Source organism: Puma concolor, chromosome B3 (assembly GCF_028749965.1).
Source record: "Puma concolor isolate L17-30 chromosome B3, mPumCon1.1.hap2, whole genome shotgun sequence".
NCBI lineage: Eukaryota > Metazoa > Chordata > Mammalia > Carnivora > Felidae > Puma > Puma concolor.
The window spans coordinates 121,692,594-121,717,972 of record NC_141672.1 but is presented as its reverse complement, the minus strand read 5'-3'; the positions used below and the strand labels follow the sequence as shown (position 1 = coordinate 121,717,972).

General features: G+C 37.9%; 1 protein-coding gene across 1 annotated transcript in view; it reads right to left on the bottom strand.

Moving 5' to 3' along the window:
• OCA2 (OCA2 melanosomal transmembrane protein) overlaps positions 1-25,379 on the bottom strand; it is a 559,846-nt gene that overhangs the window by 340,268 nt on the left and 194,199 nt on the right. The window contains exons 14-15 of the mRNA XM_086711326.1: positions 24,828-24,966; positions 15,793-15,925 (exon numbers count right to left, since the gene is read on the bottom strand). Coding sequence (XP_086567452.1) covers positions 15,793-15,925; positions 24,828-24,966 — 272 coding nt within the window. The remainder of the gene's footprint in view (positions 1-15,792; positions 15,926-24,827; positions 24,967-25,379) is intronic.

Genomic DNA, 25,379 nt, shown 5'->3' with positions numbered 1-25,379 from the left:
CATTTGACAAAATACAGCATCCATTCTTGAAAAAAAAAAAAAAACCTCAACACAGTAGGGATAGAGGGAACATACCTTAACATCATAAAAGCTATATACCGAAGACCTGCAATTAATATCATCCTTAATGGGGAAAAACTGAGAGCTTTTCCTCTACAGTTAGGAACAAGACAGGGATGTCCACGCTCACCACTGTTATTCAACACAGTACTGGAAGTTCTAGCCTTAGCAATCAGACAACAAAAATAAATAAAAGGCATCCAAATTAGCAAGGAAGAACTCAAACTTTCACTATTTGCAGTTGATATAATACTCTACACAGGAAACCTAAAAGACTCTACCAAAAAATGGTGATACACAAATGCTGGAGGGTCACAGGATATAAAATCAATGTAAAGAAATCTGTTGCATTTCTATACATCAATGAATCAGTAGAAAGAGAAATAAAAGAATTTACCCCATTTACAATTGCACCAAAACCCATAAGATACCTAGGAATGTGGCGCCTGGGTGGCTCAGTCAGTTAAGCATCCAACACTTGATTTTGGCTCAGGTCATGATCTCATGGGAATGAGATTGAGTCCCACATCAGGCTCTGTGCTAGACATGGAGCCTGCTTAGGATTCTCTCTTCCTCTCCCTCTGCTCTTCATCCACTCTCACACTCAAAAAAAAAAAAAAAAAAAAATACCTAGGAATAAATCTAACCAAAGAGGTAAAAGATCTATACTCGAAAAATATAGAACGCCTATGAAAGAAATTGAAGAGGACATAAGAAATGGAAAAACATTCCAGGCTCATGGATTGGAAAAACAAATATTGTTAAAATGTCTATATTACCCAAAGCAATCTACATAGCCAATGCAATCGTTATCCAAATACTACCAGTTTTTCAAAGAGCTAGAATAAACAATCCTAAAATTTGTAAGGAACCACAATGACTCTGAATGGCCAAAATAATCTCTAAAAAAAAAAAAACCGGGGCACCTGGGTGGCGCAGTCGGTTAAGCGTCCGACTTCAGCCAGGTCACGATCTCGCGGTCCGTGAGTTCGAGCCCCGCGTCGGGCTCTGGGCTGATGGCTCAGAGCCTGGAGCCTGCTTCCGATTCTGTGTCTCCCTCTCTCTCTGCCCCTCCCCCGTTCATGCTTTGTCTCTCTCTGTCCCAAAAATAAATAAAAAACGTTGAAAAAAAAAAAAAAAAAACCAATCCTTAAAAAAAAAATGGAACAGAATAGAAAGCCCAGAAATGGACCCACAACTATATGGTCAATTCATCTTCGACAAAGCAGGAAGGAGCATCCAATGGAAAAACAGTCTCTTCAACAAACGGTGTCAGGAAAACTGGACAGAAACATGCAGAATATGAACCTGAATCACTTTCTTACACCATACACAAAAATAAATTCAAAATGGATGAAAGACCTAAATGTGAGATAGGGAACCATCACACTCCTACAGGAGAAAACATGCAGCAATGTCTTTGACCTCAGCCAGAGCAACTTCTTACTAGATCAATCTCCAGAGGCATGAAAAAAAAATAAAAAATGAACTATTTTGGGACACCTGGGTGGCTCAGTCAGTTAACTTCTGCTCAGGTCATGATCTCATGGTTTGTGAGTTTGAGCCCTGCATTGGGCTCTGTGCTGACAGCTCAGCCTGGAGCCTGTTTCAGATTCTGTGTCTCCCTGTCTCTGCCCCTTACCTGCTCACAATCTGTCTCTCAGTCTCAAAAATAAATAAACATTACAAATTTTTTTAGAGCTATTGGGACTTCACTAAGATAACCTTCTTCACAGCAAAGGAAACAATCAACACAACTAAAACAACCTATGGAATGAGAGAAGATAATTGCAAATGACATATCTGATAAAGGGTTTGTATCCAAAATCTATAAAGAACTTATCAAACTCAATACCCCAAAAAATAAATAATTCAGTTAATAAATGGGTCAAAGACATGAACAGGTATTTTTCCAAAGACATCCAGATGACTAAGAGACACATGAAAAGATGCTCAGCATCACTCATCATCAGGGAAATACAAATCAAAACCGTGATGAGATACCACCTCACACCTGTATGAATGGCTAAAATTAACATCACAGGAAATAACAGATGTTAGCAAGGATGCAGAGAAAGGGGAACCCTCTTACATTGTCGGTGGGGAATGCAAACTGGTGCAGCCGTTCTAGAAAACACTATGGACATTCTTCAAAAAGTTAAAAATAGAACTGCCCTACCACTCAGCAATTAAACTACTAGGTATTTACCCAAAGGATACTAAAATATGATTCGAAGGAATACATGCACCCTGATGTTTATAGCAGCATTATCAACAAGAGCCAAAGTATGGAAAGAGCCTAAATATCCATCAATGGATAAATGGATAAAGATGTGTTATACATAGGGGCACCTGGGTGGCTCAGTCAGTTGAGCATCTGACTTTGGCTTAGATCATGATCTCACATCTTGTGAGTTCAAGCCCCACATTGGGCTCTGTGTTGACAGCTCAGAGCCTGGAGCCTGCTTTGGATTCTGTCTCTATCTCTCTCTTCCCCTCCCCTGCTCATGCTCTGTCTTTCTCTATCTCTCTCAAATATAAATAAACATTAAAAAAAATTTTTTTAAAGATGTGGTATATATATTGTGTATACACAATAGAATATTATATGTGTGTATTGTATATGCGTATATATTATAAATGTTTAATATTATATATGTGTATATATACACAATAGAATATTACTCAGCCATCAAAAAGAATGATTATATATGTAATATTTTATATATTTATATATTATATATATTAAGTATATATGTAATATTATATATGTGTATATATACCAATAGAATATTATTCAGCCATCAAAAAGAATGAAATATTATATATAATATTATGTGTATATTATATGTATGTATATATTATACATGTATATATACATGTATATACTATATACTACATATATACATGTGTATATACTATATACTATGTGTATATATATATATATATATATATATATATGAAATCTTGTCATTTGCAAATGTATTATGCTAAACAAAATAAGTCAGTCAGAAAGACAAATACCATATGATTTCACTGATATGTGGAATTTAAGAAACAAAACAGATGAACATATGGGAAGGGAAAAAAGAAAGGAAGAAAGAGGGAAGCAAACCATAAGAGACTCTTAACTATAGAGAACAAACTGAGGGTTAATGGAGGGAGGTGGATGGGCAATGGGCTTAATGGGTGATAGGTATTAAGGAGGACACTTGTTGTGATGAGCCCTGGTTGTTATATGTAATTGATAAATCACTAAATAGATAACTGTAATAGCCAGCTTTGTATCTAATCAGGAATTTGAATGTTTAGCTAAACCCCCAACACACACAAATCCAGGCCTGTAAATACCCTACCAAACATTTAAGGGAACAGTGTTAGCAATTCTATATCAGCTCCTCCAAAAAAGTTGAAGAGGAGTGTATACTTCTGTACTCATCCTATGAGTACAGCAAAAAAAAAAAAAAAAAAAAAAAGACATTACAAGAAAGTAAACTGTACATCAATTTCTGTAATGTACACAGACACAAAAATTCTATACAAAATATTAACAAGAAGCCATTTGAGCTGATATCTGGTGAAAAGGAGGGCAGATTGTGCTGGCTATTTGTGCATTTTACCAAGTAAGTCATGTTGTTTTCCAATCTGGGCACTTGTCAGACTGATACATCCTGGCCCCTGTAACTGGTGGGGCCTGGTGACAATCAGGATGACAAAATATGAACAGAGGCATCCTGTGTCAGTCAATAAAGGGGTGGAACAAGTGGTTCTACTTTGATGACCAAAAGCTCAGGGATCTGAGAACTGATGACAAGCAGGGTACTACCAGCCTTCAATAGTAATGAAGTGAAAAGGGAGCGGGGCGGGGGGGGGTGGGGGTGGGGGTGGGAACAGGGCTTTGCAATTCATTTAGATTTTGGAGTTACTTCTTTACTTCAGCATAACCAAGCCTGTTCTGACAAATGCTCTGAATGCCATCACAGACCTGCTGAACCCAAATCTCTACAATAGGGCTTGGAAATCTGTAGTAATAACAAGCATTCTAAGGGTACCTTGGTGTCTCAGTCAGTTAAGCGTCCAACTGTTGGTTTTATCTCAGCTCATGGTCTCACAGTTCATGAGATGAAGCCCTGCATTGGGCTCTGCACTGATACCCTGCTTGGGATTCTCTCTCTCCTCTCTCTCTGTCCCTCCCAACTCTCAAAAATAAATAAATAAACTCAAAAAATAAGCATTCTAAAATTGGAGAGCCCTATGCCCCATGGTGGCCCAGAGCATTTGCCCTGACACTGCATAGCTCACTCTGTGCTGATTTACATATTGACATGGGGCTTTAGCATCACGCAGATCCCAATTATCCCCCACCCCTTCCCTCAAAGCTTTTCTTAACCCCTTACTCAGGAAGAGTGGAAGAGTTGATTATACAGATCTGTTTCCTATACTTCTAAATCCATGTATCCTAAGTTCATGTCAAGATAGTTTTCTCCAGAAGAGCTTACTAACAGCACCGAATTCCTGGGGGTGGGCCTGGTAATCTAAATATATAACAATTGTTCTCAGGTCATTCTGATCATCAGGATGGTTGGGAGAAAGCTAGCATAACTGAATAAGATAACTGTCTGACTCTCCATTGAGGTACAGCTGTGCCCACACACTCATCCATTGGGATCACAGTTTCCTTAGCTCTCTCTTGGTGCAATCCTTTCCATCAGAAAACTAAAATTAATATCAAATTATCTCATTTTACATATACTAGTTGATGATAAAACATTCTAAACATCTCTAACTGGTCATTATATGTTGAACTGTGTTTCCCCCAAAACCCATGTGTTGAAGTGTTAATCCCCAATACCTTAGAATGTGACCTTATTTGAAAATAGTGTTATTGCAGGTGTAATTAATTAAGGTGAGGTCATTAGTGTGGCCACAAATCTAAGATGACTGGTATCCTTATTAATGGGGAAATATGGATATAGACACACACAGGGAGAATGCCACAGGAACATGAATCTGGCCATCTAAAAGCCAAGGGGAGAGGCCTGGAACACATCCTTACTCAGAACCAACCAACCTTATAGGCACATTGATTTTGGACTTCCAGCCTCCAGAACTGTGAGGAAATAAGCCATCCTTTAGCTTACTAAATCGTCTTAGCATCTGTGGAAATAAATCATCTGTTGTTTAAGCCACTCGTCTATGGTACTTTGTTACATCAGTCCTAGAAAAACAATACATTGGTCAATGGCAAAAGTTGATCAAGGTATCCTAGTGCCAGAAATATCTTTTTTTTAAAGCCAATTTTGATTAATTTTTTTCAAAACAGGAAAGGAATGGGATCATGTGTAGTTGTCCTCTCCATTATAAAGCTGTAAGAGGACAGAAGGATCTGGGATTCTTTTTTCTTAATAAAGGCACATGCCCTGCTCTGTAGACCACAAGAGATGAGGCATTATCAATGCTATCAAGAAAATACAGTCCTTGGAGCCAACATGGCAGAACAGCATGGAAGTTTTTTGTGTGTCTCACGTCCATGAAATACAGCCAGACCAATGCTAAACCATTTTGCACACCTATAAAACTGATCAGAGGATTAACACAACAATCTACACAAGCTGAACCATACAATTCAGCAGAAAGAGAAAAAATTCATTTTTATTTTCAATTTCTATTAAAAATACTTTATTTTTTTTACTATATTTTTTATTTTTGTGTGAATTTTTTCAAATTCTATTTTCTTCCATCATTTTATTTTACTATTCTTCAGGGTATTCACTTTTTCAAATTTTCAAATGATTTCCTTTTTCGTTTTTGTCTTTTTTGTTTCTTTTCTTTTTCTTGAATACAGAAAGAGAAAGAAATCATTTTTATTTTTAATTTGTATTAAAAATATTTTTCTTTAATTTTTTTCTGCTCTATTCTTTATTTTTGTGTAAATTTTTTTCATATTCTGTTTTACTCCCATCATTTCAATATAGTCTATTTCAGTGTATTCATTTTTCAAATTTTCAAACAATTTCCTTTTTTTTTATTTTTCCCCCTTTTTTTCTCTAATCTATCAAGCCATTTTCAACATCCAGAACAAAACACACCTATCATCTAGCATCATTTATTCGATTTTTGTGTGTGTGTGTTTATTTTGTTAATTTTAATATTTTTTATTTTAATATTTTTATTTTTATTTTTTCTACCTCATTAATTCCTTTTCTCCCTTAAAAATGATGAAACGAAAGAATTCACACCAAAAGAAAGAGCAGGAAGAAACGACAGGGAATTAACCAACACAGATTATAAGCAAGATGTCGGAACCAGAATTTAGAATCACGATAATAAGAAGGCTAGCTGGACTCGAAAATAGATTAGAATCCCTGTATGCAGAGACAAAAGAAGTAAAAACTAGTCAGGATGAAATAAAAAATGCTACAACTGAGCTGCAATCACAGATGGATGCCATGGCGGCAAGGATGGATAAGGCAGAACAGAGAATCAGCAATATAGAGGAAAAACTTATGGAGAATAATGAAGCAGGAAAAAAAGAGGGAGATTATCACAAAAGAGCATGATTTAAGAATTAGAGAAATCTGGGGCACCTGGGTGGCTCAACTGGCTAACCATTTGACTTCAGCACAGGTCATGATCTCACAGTTTGTGGGTTCAAGCCACGTGTCAGGCACTGTGCTGACAGTTCAGAGCCTGGACCCTGCTTTGGATTCTCTGTCTCCCTCTCTCTCTGCTCCTCCCCCACTCACACTCTGTTTCTCTCTCTCAAAAATAAATATTTAAACAATTGAAAAAAAGAATTAGAGAAATCAGTGACTCATTAAAAAGGAACAATATCAGAATCATAGGGGTCCCAGAAGAGGAAGAGACATAAATAGGGTAGAAGGGTTATGTGAGCAAATCATAGCAGAAAACTTTCCTAACCTGGGGAAAGACACAGACATCAAAATCCAGAAAGCACAGAGGACTCCCATTACATTCAACAAAAACCGACCAAAAACAAACAAAAACCAACAAGGCATATCGTACTCAAATTCACAAAATACTCAGGCAAGGAGAGAATCATAAAAGCAGCAAGGGGGAAAAAAAGTCCCTAACCTACAAGGGAACACAAATCAGTTTGCAACAGACCTATCCACAGAAACTTGGCAGGCCAGAAAGGAGTGGCAGGATATATTCAATGTGCTGAATCAGAAAAATATGCAGCCAAGAATTCTTTATGCAGCAAGGCTGTCATTCAAAATAGACGAGAGATAAAAAGTTTCCCAGACAAAACAAAATTAAAGGATTTGGGGACCACTAAACCAACCCTGCAAGAAATTTTAAGGGGGACTCTCTGAGGGAAGAAAAAATGAAAAAATACATACATATATACATACATACATACATACACACATACATAAATAAATACCAAAAGCAACAAAACTTAGAAAGGACCAGGGAACATTGCCAGAAACTCCAACTGTACAAGCAACATAATGGCAATAAATTCGTATCTTTCAGTACTCACTCTAAACAGCAATGGACTCAATGCTCCAATCAAAAGACATAGGGTAACAGAATGGAAAAGAAAACAGGATCCATCTATATGCTGTTTACAAGAGACACTTTAGGCCTAGAGACACCTTCAGATTGAAAGTACAGGGATGGAGAACCATCTATCATGCTAATGGCCAACAAAAGAAACACAGAGTAGCCATACTTACATCACAAAGTCTAGACTTTAAAATAAAGACTGTATCAAGAGATGAAGAAGGGCATTATATCATAATTAAGAGGTCTATCCACCAAGAAGACCTAACAATTGTAAACATTTATGTGACAAATGTGGGAGTACCCAAATATATAAATCAATTAATCACAAACATAAAGAAACTCATCGACAGTAACACCATAATAGTAGGAGACTTCAACACACCACTCACAGCAATGGACAGATCATCTAATCAAAAAATCAACAAGGAAACAATGGCTTTGAATGACACACTGGACCAGACGGACTTAACAGATATATTTAGAACATTTCATCCTAAAGCAGCAGAATATACATTCTTCTCTAGTGCACATGGAATGTTCTCCAGAAAGATCAGACACTGGGACACAAATCAGCCCTCAGCAAGTACAAAAGATCGAGATCATATCGTGCATATGTTCAGACCACAGTGCTATGAAACTTGAAACCAACCACAAGAAAAAATTTGGAATGGTAACAAATACTTGGAGACGAAACAACATCCTACTAAAGAATGAATGGGCTAACCAAGAAGTTAAAGAGGAAATTAAAAAGCATATGGGAGCCAAAGAAAATGATAACACCACAACCCAAAACCTCTGGGACGCAGCAAAGACGGTTATAAGAGGAAAGTATATAGTAATCCAGGCCTTCCTAAAGAAGGAAGAAAGATCTCAGATACACAACCTAACCTTACGCCTTAAAGAGCTGGAAAAAGAACAGCAAATAAAACCCAAGATCAGCAGAAGACAGGAAATAATAAAGATTAGAGCAGAAATTAATGCTATGGAAACAAAACAAACAGTAGGACAGATTAATGACCAAACGCTGGTTATTTGAGAGAATAAAAAAATTGATAAACCACTAGCCAGTTTGATCAAAAAGAAAAAGGAAAGGACCTAAATAAATAAAATCAAGAATGAAAGAGGAGAGATCACAACCAACACAGAAGAAATTAAAAACAAGAAAAAGATAATATTAGAGCAATTATATGCCAACAAAATGGACAATCTGGAAGAAATGGACAAATTCCTAGAAACGTATACACTACCAAAACTTAAACAGGAAGAAATAGAAAATTTGTACAGACACATAACCAGTAGGGAGTCAAATTAGTAATAAAAAATCTCCCAAAAAACAAGAGTTCATGGCCAGATGGCTTTCCAGGGGAATTCTACCAAACATTTAAGGAAGAGTTAACACCTATTCTCCTGAAGCTGTTCCAAAAAATAGAAATGGAAGGAAAACTTCCAAACCCTTTCTATGAAGCCAGCATTACCTTGATTCTAAAACCAGACAGAAACCCGACTAAATAGGAGAATAATAGACCAATTTCCCCAATGAATATGCATGCAAAAATCCTCTACAACATATTAGCCAACTGGATCCAACAATACCTTCAAAAAATTATTCACCACGACCAAGTGGGATTTATACCTGGGATGCAGGGCTGGTTCAATATCCACAAAAAAATTAATGTGATTCATCACATCAGTAAAAGAAAGGACAAGAACCATAAGATCCTCTCAATAGATGCAGAAAAAGCATTTGACAAAATATACCATCCTTTCTTGATTAAAAACCCTCAAGAAAGTATCGATAGAAGATCATAAAAGCCACATACAAATGACTCAACGCTAATGTCATCCTCCATAGGGAAAAACTGAGAGTTTCCCCCTAAGGTCAGGAAAAAGACAGGGATGTCCACTCTCTCCACGGTTATTCAACAGAGTACTGGAAGTCTTAGCCTCTGCAATTAGACAACACAAAGAAATAAAAGGCATCCAAATCGGCCAGGAGGAGGTCAAACTTTCACTCTTCACAGAAGACATGATACTCTATATGGAAAACCCAAAAGATTCCACCAAAAAACTGCTAGAACTGATTCATGAATTCAACAAAGTTGCAGGATATAAAATCAATGCACAGAAATCAGTGGCATTCCTATTCATTGACAATGAAGCAACAGAAAGAGAAATCAAGGAATCGATGCCATTTACCATTGCACCAAAACCCATAAAATACCTAGGAATAAATCTAACCAAAGAGGTGAAAAATCTATATACTGAAAACTATAGAAAGCTTATGAAAGAAATTGAAGAAGACACAAAGAATGGAAAAAGATTCCATGCTCCTGGATACGAAGGACAAATATTGTTAAAATGGCAAAGTAGCCAAGAAATCTACATGTTCAATGCAATCCCTATCAAAATAACACCAGCATTCTTCACAGACTAGAACAAATAATCCTAAAATTTGTATGGAACCAGAAAAGACCCCAAATAACCAAAGCAATCTTGAAAAAGAAAACCAAAGCAGGAGGCATCACAATCCCAGAATTCAAGCTACACTACAAAGCTCTAATCGTCAAGACAGTATGGTACTGGCACAAGAACAGACACTCAGATCAATGGAACAAAATAGAGAACCCAGAAATGGACCCACGAATGTATGGCCAACTGATCTTTGACAAAGCACAGGAAAGAATATCCAGTGGAATAAAGACAGTCTCTTCTGCAAGTGGTGCTGGGAAAACTGGACAGTGACATACAGAAGAATGAACCTGGACCATTTCTTACACCATACACAAAAATAAACTCAAAGTGGATGAAAAACCTAAATGTAATACAGGAAGCCATCAAAACCCTTGAGGAGAAAGCAGGCAAAAACCTCTTTGATCTTGGCCGCAGCAAGTTCTTATTCAACACGTCTCCAGAGGCAAGGGAAACAAAAGCAAAAATGAACTACTGGGACCTCACCAAAATAAAAATCTACACAGCGAAGGAAACAATCAGCAAAACTAAAAGGCAACCTACAGAATGGGAGAAGATATTTGCAAACGACATATCAGATAAAGGGTTAGTATCCAAAATCTATAAACAACTTATCAAACTCAACACCCAAAAACCAAAGAACCCTGTGAAGAAATGGGCAAAATACATGAATAGTCACTTCTCCAAAGAAGACATCCAGATGGCCAACCGACACATGAAAAAAATGTTCAACATCACTCCTCATCAGGGAAATACAAATCAAAACCACAATGAGATACCACCTGACACCTGTCAGAATGGCTAACATTAACAACTCGGGCAACAACAGATGTTGGCAAGGATGCAGAGAAAGAGGATCTCTTCTGCATTGCTGGTGGGCATGCAAGCTGGTGCAGCCACTCTGGAAAAGAGTATGCAGGTTCCTCAAAAACCTAAAACTTGAACTACCCTACGACCCTGCAATTGCACTACTAGGTATTTTTTCAAGGGATACAGGTGTGCTGTTTCAAAGGGACACATGCACCCCAATATTTATAGCAGCACTATCAACAACAGCCAAAGTATGGAAAGATCCCAAACGTCCATTGATGGATAAATGGATAAATAAGATGTGGTATATATACACAATGGAGTATTACTCAGTAATCAAATCACATGCACCCCAATATTTATAGCAGCACTATCGACAACAGCCAAAGTATGGAAAGATCCCAAATGTCCATTGATGGATAAATGGATAAATAAGATGTGGTATATATACACAATGGAGTATTACTCAGTAATCAAAAGGAATGAAATCTTGCCATTTGCAGCTACGTGGATGGAACTGGAGGGTATTATGCTAAGAGAAATTCGTAAAAGAAAGACAAATATCAGATGATTTCACTCATATGAGGACTTTAAGAGACAAAATAGATGAACATAAGGGAAGGGAAACAAAAATAATATAAAAACAGGGAGGGGACAAAACAGAAGAGACTCTTAAATATAGAGAACAAACTGAGGGTTACTGGAGGGGTTGTAGGAGGCAGGACGGGCTAAATGGGTAAGGTAAATGGGTAAGGGGCACTAAGGAATCTACTCCTGAAATCGTTGCACTATACGCTAATTTGGATGCAAATTTTTAAAAATAAAACTAAAATTTAAAAAAAGGATTACATAAAAAGGACAGTTCTATTTAGCCCCCAACACCTGTGTTTGCACCCCCCTTATCTCCAGTCCCCCATCCTAGGCTCACCCCCTATAATTCAGGTCCTGTTGGGTGGGGCCTATGCCAATCCTAGTGCCCCATGAGCATCTGAAGCACAGGAAATGTTCCCACTTGTCCTGCACTTACATCATCTTCAGTTGGGGTTAGGCGGAGGGTCCACCCAGAATTTCTTACTGCTTGGTCATGTTTAAAGTACCATTTCTAGGATGCAAAAATTCTCAATAAGTTACTAGCAAATCGAATTCAATGGCATATAAAAAGAATTATTCACCATGATCAAGTGGGATTCATTCCTGGGATGCAGGGCTGGTTCAACATTCGCAAATCAATCAACATGATACATCACATTAACAGAAAAAAAGAGAAGAACCATATGATCCTGTCAATCGATGCAGAAAAGGCCTTTGACAAAATCCAGCACCCTTTCTTAATAAAAACCCTTGAGAAAGTCGGGATAGAAGGAACATACTTAAACATCATAAAAGCCATTTATGAAAAGCCCACAGCTAACATCATCCTCAACAGGGAAAAACTGAGAGCTTTTTCCCTGAGATCAGGAACATGACAGGGATGCCCACTCTCACCGCTGTTGTTTAACATAGTGCTGGAAGTTCTAGCATCAGCAATCAGACAACAAAAGGAAATCAAAGGCATCAAAATTGGCAAAGATGAAGTCAAGCTTTTGCTTTTTGCAGATGACATGATATTATACATGGAAAATCCGATAGACTCCACCAAAAGTCTGCTAGAACTGATACATGAATTCAGCAAAGTTGCAGGATAAAAAAATCAATGTACAGAAATCAGTTGCATTCTTATACACTAACAATGAAGCAACAGAAAGACAAATAAAGAAACTGATCCCATTCACAATTGCACCAAGAAGCATAAAATTCCTAGGAATAAATCTAATCAAAGATGTAAAGGATCTGTATGCTGAAAACTATAGAAAGCTTATGAAGGTAATTGAAGAAGATTTAAAGAAATGGAAAGACATTCCCTGCTCATGGATTGGAAGAATAAATATTGTCAAAATGTCAATACTACCCAAAGCTATCTACACATTCAATACAATCCCAATCAAAATTGCACCAGCATTCTTCTCGAAACTAGAACAAGCAATCCTAAAATTCATATGGAACCACAAAAGGCCCCGAATAGCCAAAGTAATTTGGAAGAAGAAGACCAAAGCAGGAGGCATCACAATCCCAGATTTAGTCTCTACTACAAAGCTGTCATCATCAAGACAGCATGGTATTGGCACAAAAACATACACATAGACCAATGGAATAGAATAGAATAGAAACCCCAGAACTAGACCCACAAACGTATGGCCAACTCATCTTTGACAAAGCAGGAAAGAACATCCAATGGAAAAAAGACGGTCTCTTTAACAAATGGTGCTGGGAGAACTGGACAGCAACATGCAGAAGGTTGAAACTAGACCACTTTCTCACACCATTCACAAAAATAAACTCAAAATGGATAAAGGACCTGAATGTGAGACAGGAAACCATCAAAACCTTAGAGGAGAAAGCAGGAAAAGACCTCTCTGACCTCAGCCGTAGCAATCTCTTACTCGACACATCCCCAAAGGCAAGGGAATTAAAAGCAAAAGTGAATTACTGGGACCTTATGAAGCTAAAAAGCTTCTGCACAGCAAAGGAAACAACCAACAAAACTAAAAGGCAACCAACGGAATGGGAAAAGATATTTGCAAATGACATATTGGACAAAGGGCTAGTATCCAAAATCTATAAAGAGCTCACCAAACTCCACACCTGAAAAACAAATAACCCAGTGAAGAAATGGGCAGAAAACATGAATAGACACTTCTCTAAAGAAGACATCTGGATGGCCAACAGGCACATGAAAAGATGTTCAGCGTCGCTCCTTATCAGGGAAATACAAATCAAAACCACACTCAGGTATCACCTCACACCAGTCAGAGTGGCCAAAATGAACAAATCAGGAGACTCTATATGCTGGAGAGGATGTGGAGAAATAAGAACCCTCTTGCACTGTTGGTGGGAATGCGAATTGGTGCAGCCGCTCTGGAAAGCAGTGTGGAGGTTCCTCAGAAAGTTAAAAATAGACCTACCCTATGACCCAGCAATAGCACTGCTAGGAATTTATCCAAGGGATACAGGAGTCCTGATGCATAGGGGCACTGGTACCCCAATGTTCATAGCAGCACTCTCAACAATAGCCAAATTATGGAAAGAGCCTAAATGTCCATCAACTGATGAATGGATAAAGAAATTGTGGTTTATATACACAATGGAATACTACGTGGCAATGAGAAAAAATGAAATATGGCCTTTTGTAGCAACGTGGATGGAACTGGAGAGTGTGATGCTAAGTGAAATAAGCCATACAGAGAAAGACAGATACCATATGGTTTCACTCTTATGTGGATCCTGAGAAACTTAACAGGAACCCATGGGGGAGGGGAAGGAAAAAAAAAAAAAGAGGTTAGAGTGGGAGAGAGCCAAAGCATAAGAGACTGTTAAAAACTGAGAACAAACTGAGGGTTGATGGGGGGTTGGAGGGAGGGGAGGGTGGGTGATGGGTATTGAGGAGGGCACCTTTTGGGATGAGCACTGGGTGTTGTATGGACACCAATTTGACAATAAATTTCATATAAAAAAATAAAAATAAAAAATAAAAATAAATAAAAATTAAAAAAAAAATAAAGTAACATTTCTACATCCACAAGGACACTCCAATGTTTTGTGCATTTGGTCAATAAGCATTTCCTAAAATAGACATTTCTGTGTATCATTCCATTTCTCTGGAAGAGGTGGATGACTACATTTTACTAAGAACAAGCTTGTTTTATATGGATGACTCTTGAGAGGGTATATAAGATAATGTTTTCGAAACTAGAACAAAAATTGTCAAATTCTGAATACAAAAGTCATGAATGAAAGAAAGGCAAATCTGCCAAGTACAGTCACATCTGATGAGCAGGAGGGCTGGTAACAAAACCTATGGATCCTTACCTATTCATACAAAAATGGTATTTTGTTATCTTACTAAAGATAAAACCTGAAGTCCTGTACAACACAAGGACAGAGTAATAACAGGATGAGAGAGGTAAATATACAATCTATGAGCTCTGTGAGGACACCACACCATCTGAAACTACAGAGAAAGAAATGCACCTTTGTTAATGTACTCCTGTCACCCAGATGTGCTCTGCTACCCAGGCAACTTGCACAATGTCCTATATTGGTCTGGCTGAGGAGAGGATGGCTATTTCCCAAATAATCTCTTGCTTCTAACATATCCTCATCAGTAATGTTCTCAATAAAACATTTACCAAAATTTTAGGTGAGAAAAATGCAAAGCCATAAGATGGTCATGAGCCCTCTTCCTGCTGCCTGGTGCCTCGCCGATACATTCTTGACTGACATGGTACATCGTTCTCTGTGTTGGATTATGTTGTCACTTTTGTAATCACATTTTTTTAACGTTTATTTATTTTTGAGGCAGAGAGAGACAGAGCATGAGCGGGGGAGGGGCAGAGAGAGAGGGAGACACAGAATCGGAAGCAGGCTCCAGGCTCTGAGCCATCAGCCCAGAGCCCGATGCGGGGCTCGAACTCACGGACCGTGAAATCATGACCTGAGCTGAAGTCGGACGCTTAACCGACTGAGCCACCCAGGCGCCCCTGTAATCACATTTATGACATATTTATGACACATCACAAAGTATGACATATTTGAACACTAAAGTCTCCATACTATGCTACTTATGTTGTATACACGTGGTCTAATGATGTCATGGGATGCAAACTAGAAACAGAAGCCATTGCTTCCCACATTTCACTCTACAGAAAACTAAAGAGGTCCATAGATTTAAAGCCCCTGAAAGCACAGTGCATACCAGGAGGCAGATGGGAACATATCTCAGTATGTAAGAAAACTCCTGCCTTTCTGTGGCAATTTCTTCTGGAAAAAGATAATATTATAATAGTAAACTCTAAGGCTGTATGAGGAGGTGTTCATACTCACCAACAATCTCACTGGGCTCCCTGTTATAAAGCTTTTTGTTCCAGAAAAGGAGTCTGAGGAGTGGAAAGGAGAACAGTAGAATGAGGCAAATCCCAACGAACATGTGTGCAGTAAATCCTGCGAAGTCCAGGCCCTAGAAATAGAAAAGAGGAAATGAAATGACAGATAGGACTTTCCCCTGAAATACAGATAGCACAGCTCCCTCTTCAGGAATCACCTCCCACATGAGGGATCCAGGAAGGGCATAACACTGAGACCCAGCAGGGGTAGGCACATCAGTATGGTGGATGTTAGTACAAGGGCCACAAAGTCCAGCACAACACCCAAGGAAGAACAGGTACTCTTCTTTACAATATTGAAAATGCTTAAGGTTTGTTTCTTTCATACTGATAAACCAATTCAAACCCGAAAAACAATCAACCTTAGGAGAAAACAAAAACAGGCTATCACAGACACTCTTTTTTTTTTTATATGAAATTTATTGTCAAATTGGTTTCCATACAACACACAGTGCTCATCCCAAAAGGTGCCCTCCTCAATACCCATCACCCACCCTTTCCTCCCTCCCACCCCCCATCAACCCTCAGTTTGTTCTCAGTTTTTAACAGTCTCTTATGCTTTGGCTCTCTCCCACTCTAACCTCTTTTTTTCTTTTTTCCTTCCCCTCCCCTATGGGTTCCTGTTAAGTTTCTCAGGATCCACATAAGAGTGAAACCATATGGTATCTGTCTTTCTATCACAGACACTCTTAATCTTAACTGGGTCTACCTTCACCACACAGGACTGACACATTCTCCCAGGACAAATGAAGACTGACAGGGGCAAAACATAAAACTATGTGGCAATATTTGCCCATTTCAAGATAAACTTGGTTTTTTTTTTTTAATATTTCATTTAAATCCCTGCTATCTAATGTGAAAGAGCATCCTTGGCTGGAGAGCACATCCCTCTACAGGGAGACCAGTGGCCATCAGGACTGAGGTGGTTCAGAGTGTCCCTACTGTCCACAAGGGGTCCAGGAAAGAACTTCTCCATCTCTTCACACTTCTTTTGCCTGTCTGCAGAACTATCTGCCATGGTCAGCTGCTGAGGATATCTCTCTTTGGGGATAAAATCTCCACTTGGTTAATCTGTCAAGGAACAAGTCAGCAGCATCATTGGCTGGTTTTGTCTTTCTTTTACTCAGTGCTTATACCTCAACGGTATGGTGAAGGTGATCCCTGAGCCCCCAGAATGACAGATAAAGTTGTTGTCCCCATGAAGTTGTCCATGAGAACCAACTTCTCACTGGTGAGAACTCTAAGTTTTATCTGCAGTGTCTACGGACCACTGGTGCCACAAAGGAGGTTAGAAGCCCAGTGACAAAGCGCAGGTATGGGGGGCTACTCCAGGGCAGGAAGGACCACAGTAGTGTGGCAGATATATGTGCTCACACAGAATGTGGGCAAGTCTCTCCACCTCGGGGTGGGGGGTACACTCAGGGGGCTAGAGGGGCAAGTCCCAGAGAATGTAAGTGAGGACCTTGAGAGACAGTGCCCAAGACAGGGGTCAGAAAGACCACCTTCAAAAGGTCTGCATTAGGAGGAGAAATATTTACTATATTGTTGCTTATTAAAATTTATTTGTCCTTTTCACTTCTAGAAAAGATCTAAAACCACTTCTAAATTTACTAAAGATATATTATAACTAGAAGCCATTATCGATAAGGTTGTGTCAGAGTTTAGGCTTGACATTTGTACAATAATCTGAAGTTCTTAATCTCTTACAGTTAGTTATCTGCACGTTCAGTGGTTACCCGGGAAAACAGCATTATGAACGATAGACGGAGCTGTATGAATTCATTCATACATAGACAGCAAGAAACCTACAAAGAGGTGGGACTCAAAGAATGTTTTTAATGGCCATATAAGATTTCACCACTTTTCTGGTAGTTCTTCAATAAGGATATTACCTTGGACTTGGTGTTCATCTATAGAACTCATGCCCCAAACATCTAGTTTAAAAAAGTCCACAAAACTTTCAGGGACACCTCAAAATCTTTTAGTGTCGTCTAAAATTAAAAGCAAAAAGGGTTGCTGGAGGGGAGGTGGGCAGGGAGATGGATTAAATGGACGATGGGTATTGATGTGGGCACTCATTGTGATGAGCACTGGGTGTTGTTTCTAAGTGATGAATCACTAAATTCTACTCCTGAAACTAATATTACACTGTATGTTAGCAAACTGGAATTTAAATAAAAACTGGGAAAAAAGCAAAAGAAGAACTTTTGAGTCAAAGAAAATGGCCTAAAATAATATATGAATATATTTGTCTTTATACCAACACAGTCATAGAATATAATTAATATTTTTTGAAAGAAGGTGACTACTAAGGCAGAGGTATTTGTATCCTGAGTAATTCTGGGTCCTTTTTTTAACATATTAACTATAAATTTTTTGTCCTGTTAGAAACTATGGGGAAATTGAAAAAAAAAGTGAGGGGTGGATTAAAGAAAGAAAAAGACTAAGGGGGTCCTAGGAGGCCTTCACAACAAAACAATACAACTTTGAGTGGAAGTATTTGGTTGCTACCAGAGTTGTAATGGGTGGATTTATCAAGTAAGAACAATGCAGAGTGGGAAAATCGCAGCTGAAAAATTTAAGAATAATACAGGCAGATGAAATATATCACGGGATGCAAATATTTTCACTAAGCTTATTAGGTGCGTGTATCTGGGCCTACCTGCTGCTTTACGTGCCTCTGTAATTTCCTACACTCTTCTCCTTAATGTTCTCAGTAACAAAACCACCCACTATTACACTTCCATCAATACAATGCTTAAATGCAGCCCTGTCTTGCAAGGTGCTGGTTTTATTTTGTCCCCTTTAGTCTTGTTTTGTACTGTTTTGGTTTGGGATCCACTTAGCTATGTTCTTATTAATTTTCCACAAAGTCCTCCTTTGACAGTGGAAGTGGTCAAAATTTGAGGCATGTAAAACTATGAAAAAAGGATCCCCCTTAGAATCATATTAGAACATCCACGGCTTCATAAACTATATATATTCAAAGGGGCTATATGTATCATCTGGCAGAGTAACTCTTGGCCCACCAGTATCATTTTCTAGGGGTCTTGCTTTCAGGCTAACTCTGGAACAAAGTCAAAACAGTCAATTTGGTTGGAGAATGGCTTAGCTGAATTTGCTGTATGTTTTCATAAATATCATGGTGTAATTTTAAGATTGAATCATATCTGGATACTCAATAAATAGAAGACCCCAGCTCTATAGAGTGGGTGTGATGACAGGAGGGATCTGGTGTGGTACATCCTTAATATGAGGATACATGGAGTATGTGGAGCAGAGGTCATGATATACATGGATCTGAGGAAGGTAGAAACCTCTGGAAAAGGCATAGAAATGGGTCATCCCAACACACAGAAGACAAAGCAGACCATAGAGGGCATGAGGTCTACTACAGAATGTTGACCCAAGAGGAAAGATTGTAAAAAAAAAAAAAAAAAAAAAAAAAAAATTTAAAAAAAATCAGAACTCCAAGGCCCACAGATATTGGAGAGCCATATGGAATCAGAAAACCCACAAAGGAAACTAAGAGGAAGTGATAGGAAAGGCAGAGCAGGAAACAGCAGAGAGTGACAGCATCAAAGTTGTCAGCTGATAGACTGGAAGAAAATGGTGGTGGAAGAGCAGCAAAAGAACACCCCAGCATGCATACTGCATGGTGTGAAAGCCCTGAGGAATGTCCCAGTGTACACTTCTCTGGGACACCATGGAGAAAGCCTTCCTCTGACCTATGAGATGTCATTCAGAAGCACAGGGGACATGGCTCCCCTAAACAGATTTTTCAACTGTTATTTAAAAGATAGTTAAACAGTTGTGTTCAACACTGATAAGTCTCCCTAGAACAAGCATAAAGGAGTAAATGTAACCAGCAAAGGATTACATCCCTGTTAGTCCACTGGGAGATGAAGGAACAAGGCATTATTGAAAGTCCTACTACAGTGTAGAAGGACCCTGGAAGTCTTCCCCACCTACCTGTTCAGTACTGGAAATCCCACAAACAAAGAACCATCCTAAGAGATCTGGGAGGAGTGAACAGGGTGCAGAAGGGTATGTTGGAAGAACTTTCTTCATAACTCCCTGTAACTTCTTCCTAATCCTCAGGGAATGTGGAAGAATTTTCTTATGTGACTTCTTTTACTGTTCCAAAGTCCAGTACTGTTTTTTATAACTCCTCTGAATTACATATGGAGTATTAACTTTCTTCATTAATATTTTAAAAATTAATTTCAAAATTAATTTTTATTTTATAATCTTTTTTCTTCCTAGTTCAGTTCATAAACAACCAAATAATGCAGAATAAATGTGCACACAAATGTGTGGCTGTGCTATCATTGATAATGAGGTTTAATAAATTAATCTCTGCTGAAGACACTATCCCTGGAGCAATAAGTTCATTTGTGTCTCTATACAAATAAGTATTCTCTTATCTCTGAGCTACTATAAAATAAATTAAAACCACACTTGGTTATCTACAAGAGAACATTCATTAGATACCTTTCCTATGATAGACAGTTTAACCCAAAAATTCAAGGAAAGTCATTAAGTAGAAGACAAGGAACTCCATCTTCCATAAAACAAGGATAGCCCTAAAGCCATTTCCCCAAAGGATGTCACTTGGGCACAAAGCTGTGTGAGAAGCCTAGGCTCAGCCTCAATGCAGAGAGGGTGCTCACCTCCATGGCCCTCTGTGAATTTTTATGAAAACCTGACATTTCTCACTTACTGTCATATTTAAACTCTGGATATTTATAACAGCATGCCAGCATGTCATGGAGGAATGTGGAACTAGTTTAACAGACTGTCCCTTCAGCCTTCTATATGACTTGGTAGAGGCCCAGGACTCAGAGCCCATCTAGGGTCACATTCTACTGTTTAATTCAGAGCATTCAGATTTAGGACTCTAAAGGAAGGCTTAAAATGATGCAGAGTTAACTCAGTTTGTGCCAAGAAAGACATCATGCTCAGGATTTTACATTAATACTAATGTGATGCTCACCAGGGACAGCTAAGCTGTTGCATTAATTCATTAATATGTTGTCATAAGAAGAAGAAAAAAGGAGAGACAAATAAAAGAAACTGAAAGCCAAGTTCTAAAAACAATCTAATGAAATGGAATAGCCATGCTCTTACTTGAACTATTTCTATACCTATTTTCTATTTGAACTTTTAAGGCTTTAGCTTTTACATTTATGTCTGTGATCCACTTATGAGTTAGTTTTTAGGTAAACTGGGAAGTGTGGATTGATGTTCATTTTTCCTGCATATGAATGTCCAATTTGTTCCAGAACCATTTGTGAAAAAAAAAAAAAAAAACACAATTCTTTCCCCACTGAACTGGCTTTCCACCTTTGTTTGTTAAAAATCATTTGTTCATCTATGTGGAGGTCTATATCCAGACTCTACTTTGTCCCATTTACCTATTTACTTTTAGTGATGCTAATACCACACTGTCTTGACTATTGTAGCTTTATAATAAATCTTGGAATTAGGTAGCACTAGACCTCCCAATTTGTTCTTCCCATTAAGAGTTATTTTTGGACATTCTGGACACTTGAGTTTCCAAATAAATTTTAGAATCAATCTGTCAATTTCTACCAAAAACAACAAACCTGCTATGGTTTTGATAGGGATTGTATAAATCTGTAGATCAATCTGGGAAGAATTGATATGTTAACAATATTGGGTCTTCTGATCCATCAACAAAGTATCTCTTTCCATTTAATTAGATCTTTAATTACTCTATAATATTTTATAGTTTTCAGTATAAAGGTGTTGCATATGTTTGGTCAGATTTACCCTAAAGTATTTTATATATCAATGCTAATTTCCAATTGTATACTGCTAGAATATAGAAAACGACTAATTTTTCTATATTGTTCTTTTATTGCACACTTGTCAAATTTATTATTTCTAGAAGCTTTTTTACAGATTCTTTCAGACTGTCTACATGGACAGTCGTGTCATCTGTAAGTAAAGACTTTCAATTCTTCCTTTCTGATATGGATGGTTTGTATTTCTTTTCTTATCTTATTGTATCAGCTAGAGCCCCCACTAAGATATTACATTGAAGTGGTGAGAATGGACATCTTTGTCGTGTTTCTGATCTAAGGAAGAGGCATTCACATCTAAGTATTATGCTATCTGTAGTGTTTTCAGAAATGCTCTTTATTGCACTTATGAAGTTCTCTTATTTTCTAGTTTATTGAGAGATTTTTAAGCAGTAATGGATATTGGATTTTGCCAAATATTTTTCTGCATCTCAATAGATGAACTTTATTACTTAGTTTGTTATTATTTTAGTTTTTATATGAACTTTATCATTTAGTTTGTTAGTAAATTACACTGATTGGTTTTTCAAATATCATACCAATCTTCCAGTCTTAGGATAAATTCTACTTGGTTATGATATATTATCCATTTTACATATTATTAAATTGGATATGATAATTTTTTTTAAATTACGTTTAAAAATTAAAAATCAAAAATCTATGTTCATAAAACATTTGTTAATACTTTTATTATATTGGTTTTGTCCACTTTAGGTGTCAGGGTCTTGTAGAATGAGTTGGAAAGCATTCTCTCCTCTTTAATTTACTGTGAAGCTTTATGTAGAATTGGTATTATAGCATTATCTCTTCCTTAAGTATTTGGAGAATTCACCAAAAAAGACATCTTAACCTTGGTCTCTCCAGACTCTCAGTTCTGTCTCCTGAACTCGGGCAGTCTGATGAGCTCCACATGGGTTTTTCCCTCTCTGTACTGCATCCTGGAAACTCTCTCAAGGCAGTGAACTGGGGCAATGATAGGGTTCACCTCATTTGCTTCCCAATTCTCAAAAAACACTGTAATTTTTTTGTCTGATGCCCTGTATCTTATTACCATTATCTGGTTTTGCTTTGCTTGGGGTTTTGTTTTTTGAATTTTCATTAATTTTCTTTTTGGATATCTCAAGCTTCAGGGTAAATCCCTGTTACTCTATCTTGGCAGAGCAGAAGCTGTGTATCTTTTTTCATCCATGTGTATCTACATACAAACATTCTGGGAAACTAGATGCACCAAATCATTAAGAGGATTTATCTCTGAATGGTGAGATTATGACAATTTTTAAAACTTGTGTGTATGATATACATTTTCTACAATAAATGTATTACTGCAAAATAAAAATAAAACAGTATCTTTCTCTAAAAATAGTTCTGTTCAGGGGCACCTGGGTGGTTGAGTGATCAATTTCATCTCAGGGCATGATCTCATGGTCCATGAGTTCAAGGCCTGCATCAGGGTGTATGCTGACAGCTCAGAGCCTGGAGCCTGCTTCAGATTCTGTGTCTCCCTCTCTCTTTGCCCTTCCCCCACTCATGCTCTGTCTCTCTCAAAAATGAATAAATGTTTTTAAAAAATTAAAAATACTTCTCTTCAAGGTGTATGATGCCTATCTTGGGTGATAGGTGCCCCTAGAACAGATCACAAGGCTCTGCCACCTTCTGATGTGTTCTGGGATAACATGATACTGGGCATACTGCTCAGTTCACACAGGAAGCCTGGTGAAGTGTTGCCAGTTGGTTTCCCAGGGTAACTAGGGAGCATTAAAGTTTAGACAAAGCACCTAAGTCATACCCTGGATCTCAATACCTTAGAGATATGCTCAAAGGCTTAAATATTTTTATAGAAGACAGCACAAACACACACAAATATACTGGCACACTTCATAGACACACACATAAACATATCATCTAAAATAAATGATACCAATTTGGAAACATTTTTGCTGACACTTCACAGAAGAGCTACTGAGAAAATTCTAATGACCAAAGAATGATAAATGAAACCTATATAATTTCAAACTCTTTAAGATGTATAAAATACTGTTTTCACTCTCTAATACTTTTTTACTTTAGCATACAAAGAAATTATATGTTAATATTTATAAGAGCTTTCCAAAAATTCCTAAAGACCTTCATTTTATGACCCTTTAAAAAATGTTTAAGTTCTTCATCAGTGAATTCATCCACCACAATTGAAAATGTGAGGGACAGATTATTTTATTTTTAACATTAGTTGGAAGAAACCTCAGTTCCCATTAATATAATGCAAACAACAGTGCAATAGCACTGCTAGGAATTTATCCAAGGGACACAGGAGTACTGATGCATAGGGGCACTTGTACCCCAATGTTCATAGCAGCACTCTCAACAATAGCCAAATTATGGAAAGAGCCTAAATGTCCATCAACTGATGAATGGATAAAGAAATTGTGGTTTATATACACAATGGAATACTACGTGGCAATGAGAAAAAATGAAATATGGCCTTTTGTAGCAACATGGATGGAACTGGAGAGTGTGATGCTAAGTGAAATAAGCCATACAGAGAAAGACAGATACCATATGGTTTCACTCTTATGTGGATCCTGAGAAACTTAACAGGAACCCGTGGGGGAGGTGAAGGAAAAAAAAAAAAAAAAGAGGTTAGAGTGGGAGAGAGCCAAAGCATAAGAGACTGTTGAGAACTGAGAACAAACTAAGGGTTGATGGGGGGTGGGAGGGAGGAGAGGGTGGGTGATGGGTATTGAGGAGGGCACCTTTTGGGATGAGCACTGGGTGTTGTATGGAAACCAATTTGACAATAAATTTCATATATAAATTAAAAAAAATAATAAATAAACACACCTCTAAAAACTAAAATATATATATATATATAATGCAAACATCATCTCCTACACCTAAGTACATCATGTTATCCATCCTTTTCTTAATAATTTATCAGAATGGAAATGAATCAATTCAAACCACTTCACTCTACACTGGAGGACCGGTCACCTAATCTCCCCTCTCAAGATAACCAATAACACTTAATATGAAGAAGTGACATAGAAGAGCTTAATTTCTAATAAAGTCTTCCACATTGGGTAGAATGCCAAATGGGCAGGTAAGTTGGGACCTATATTTATTGAAAGCAACCCTATTACACTGTACATACCATCTTCCTCAACTCCTGGTTGGAAACAATAATGACGTTTGGTGGGTCCCCAATGGCAGTGGCAGCTCCTCCAATATTTGTGAAGATCACTTCTGCAATCAGGACTTGTCTTGGATCAAGGTTGAGCACCTCACACAATCTGTCACAAATGGAGGAAAATAAAAGTAGCCATGCTCTTCAATTGTACAATCTAAATATTTTTAATGCACTTGTTTGTATAAGGGAGGCACACCACACACACACACACACACACACACACACACACACACACACACACACCTATAAGAAGTGCAATGCTGGAGGATGAACAAAGACAATGTTTACAAAGCTACAGTTGACCCTCAGAATTGCATTTCTTTGAAATTCAACCAACCACCCACCTGTGGTTGGTTTCACATCAGTGTGAAAATGTACCCTCATCAACCCCCCACAGATCTGGAGGGAGCACAGTCCCTTGTGTGCAGGCCCTGACACTAGTCTGCTGGCCACCAGACCCTTCTGAATCAGGGGTGGGGCAGAGCAGACAGCACCACAACTCAGTAGCTCACACCA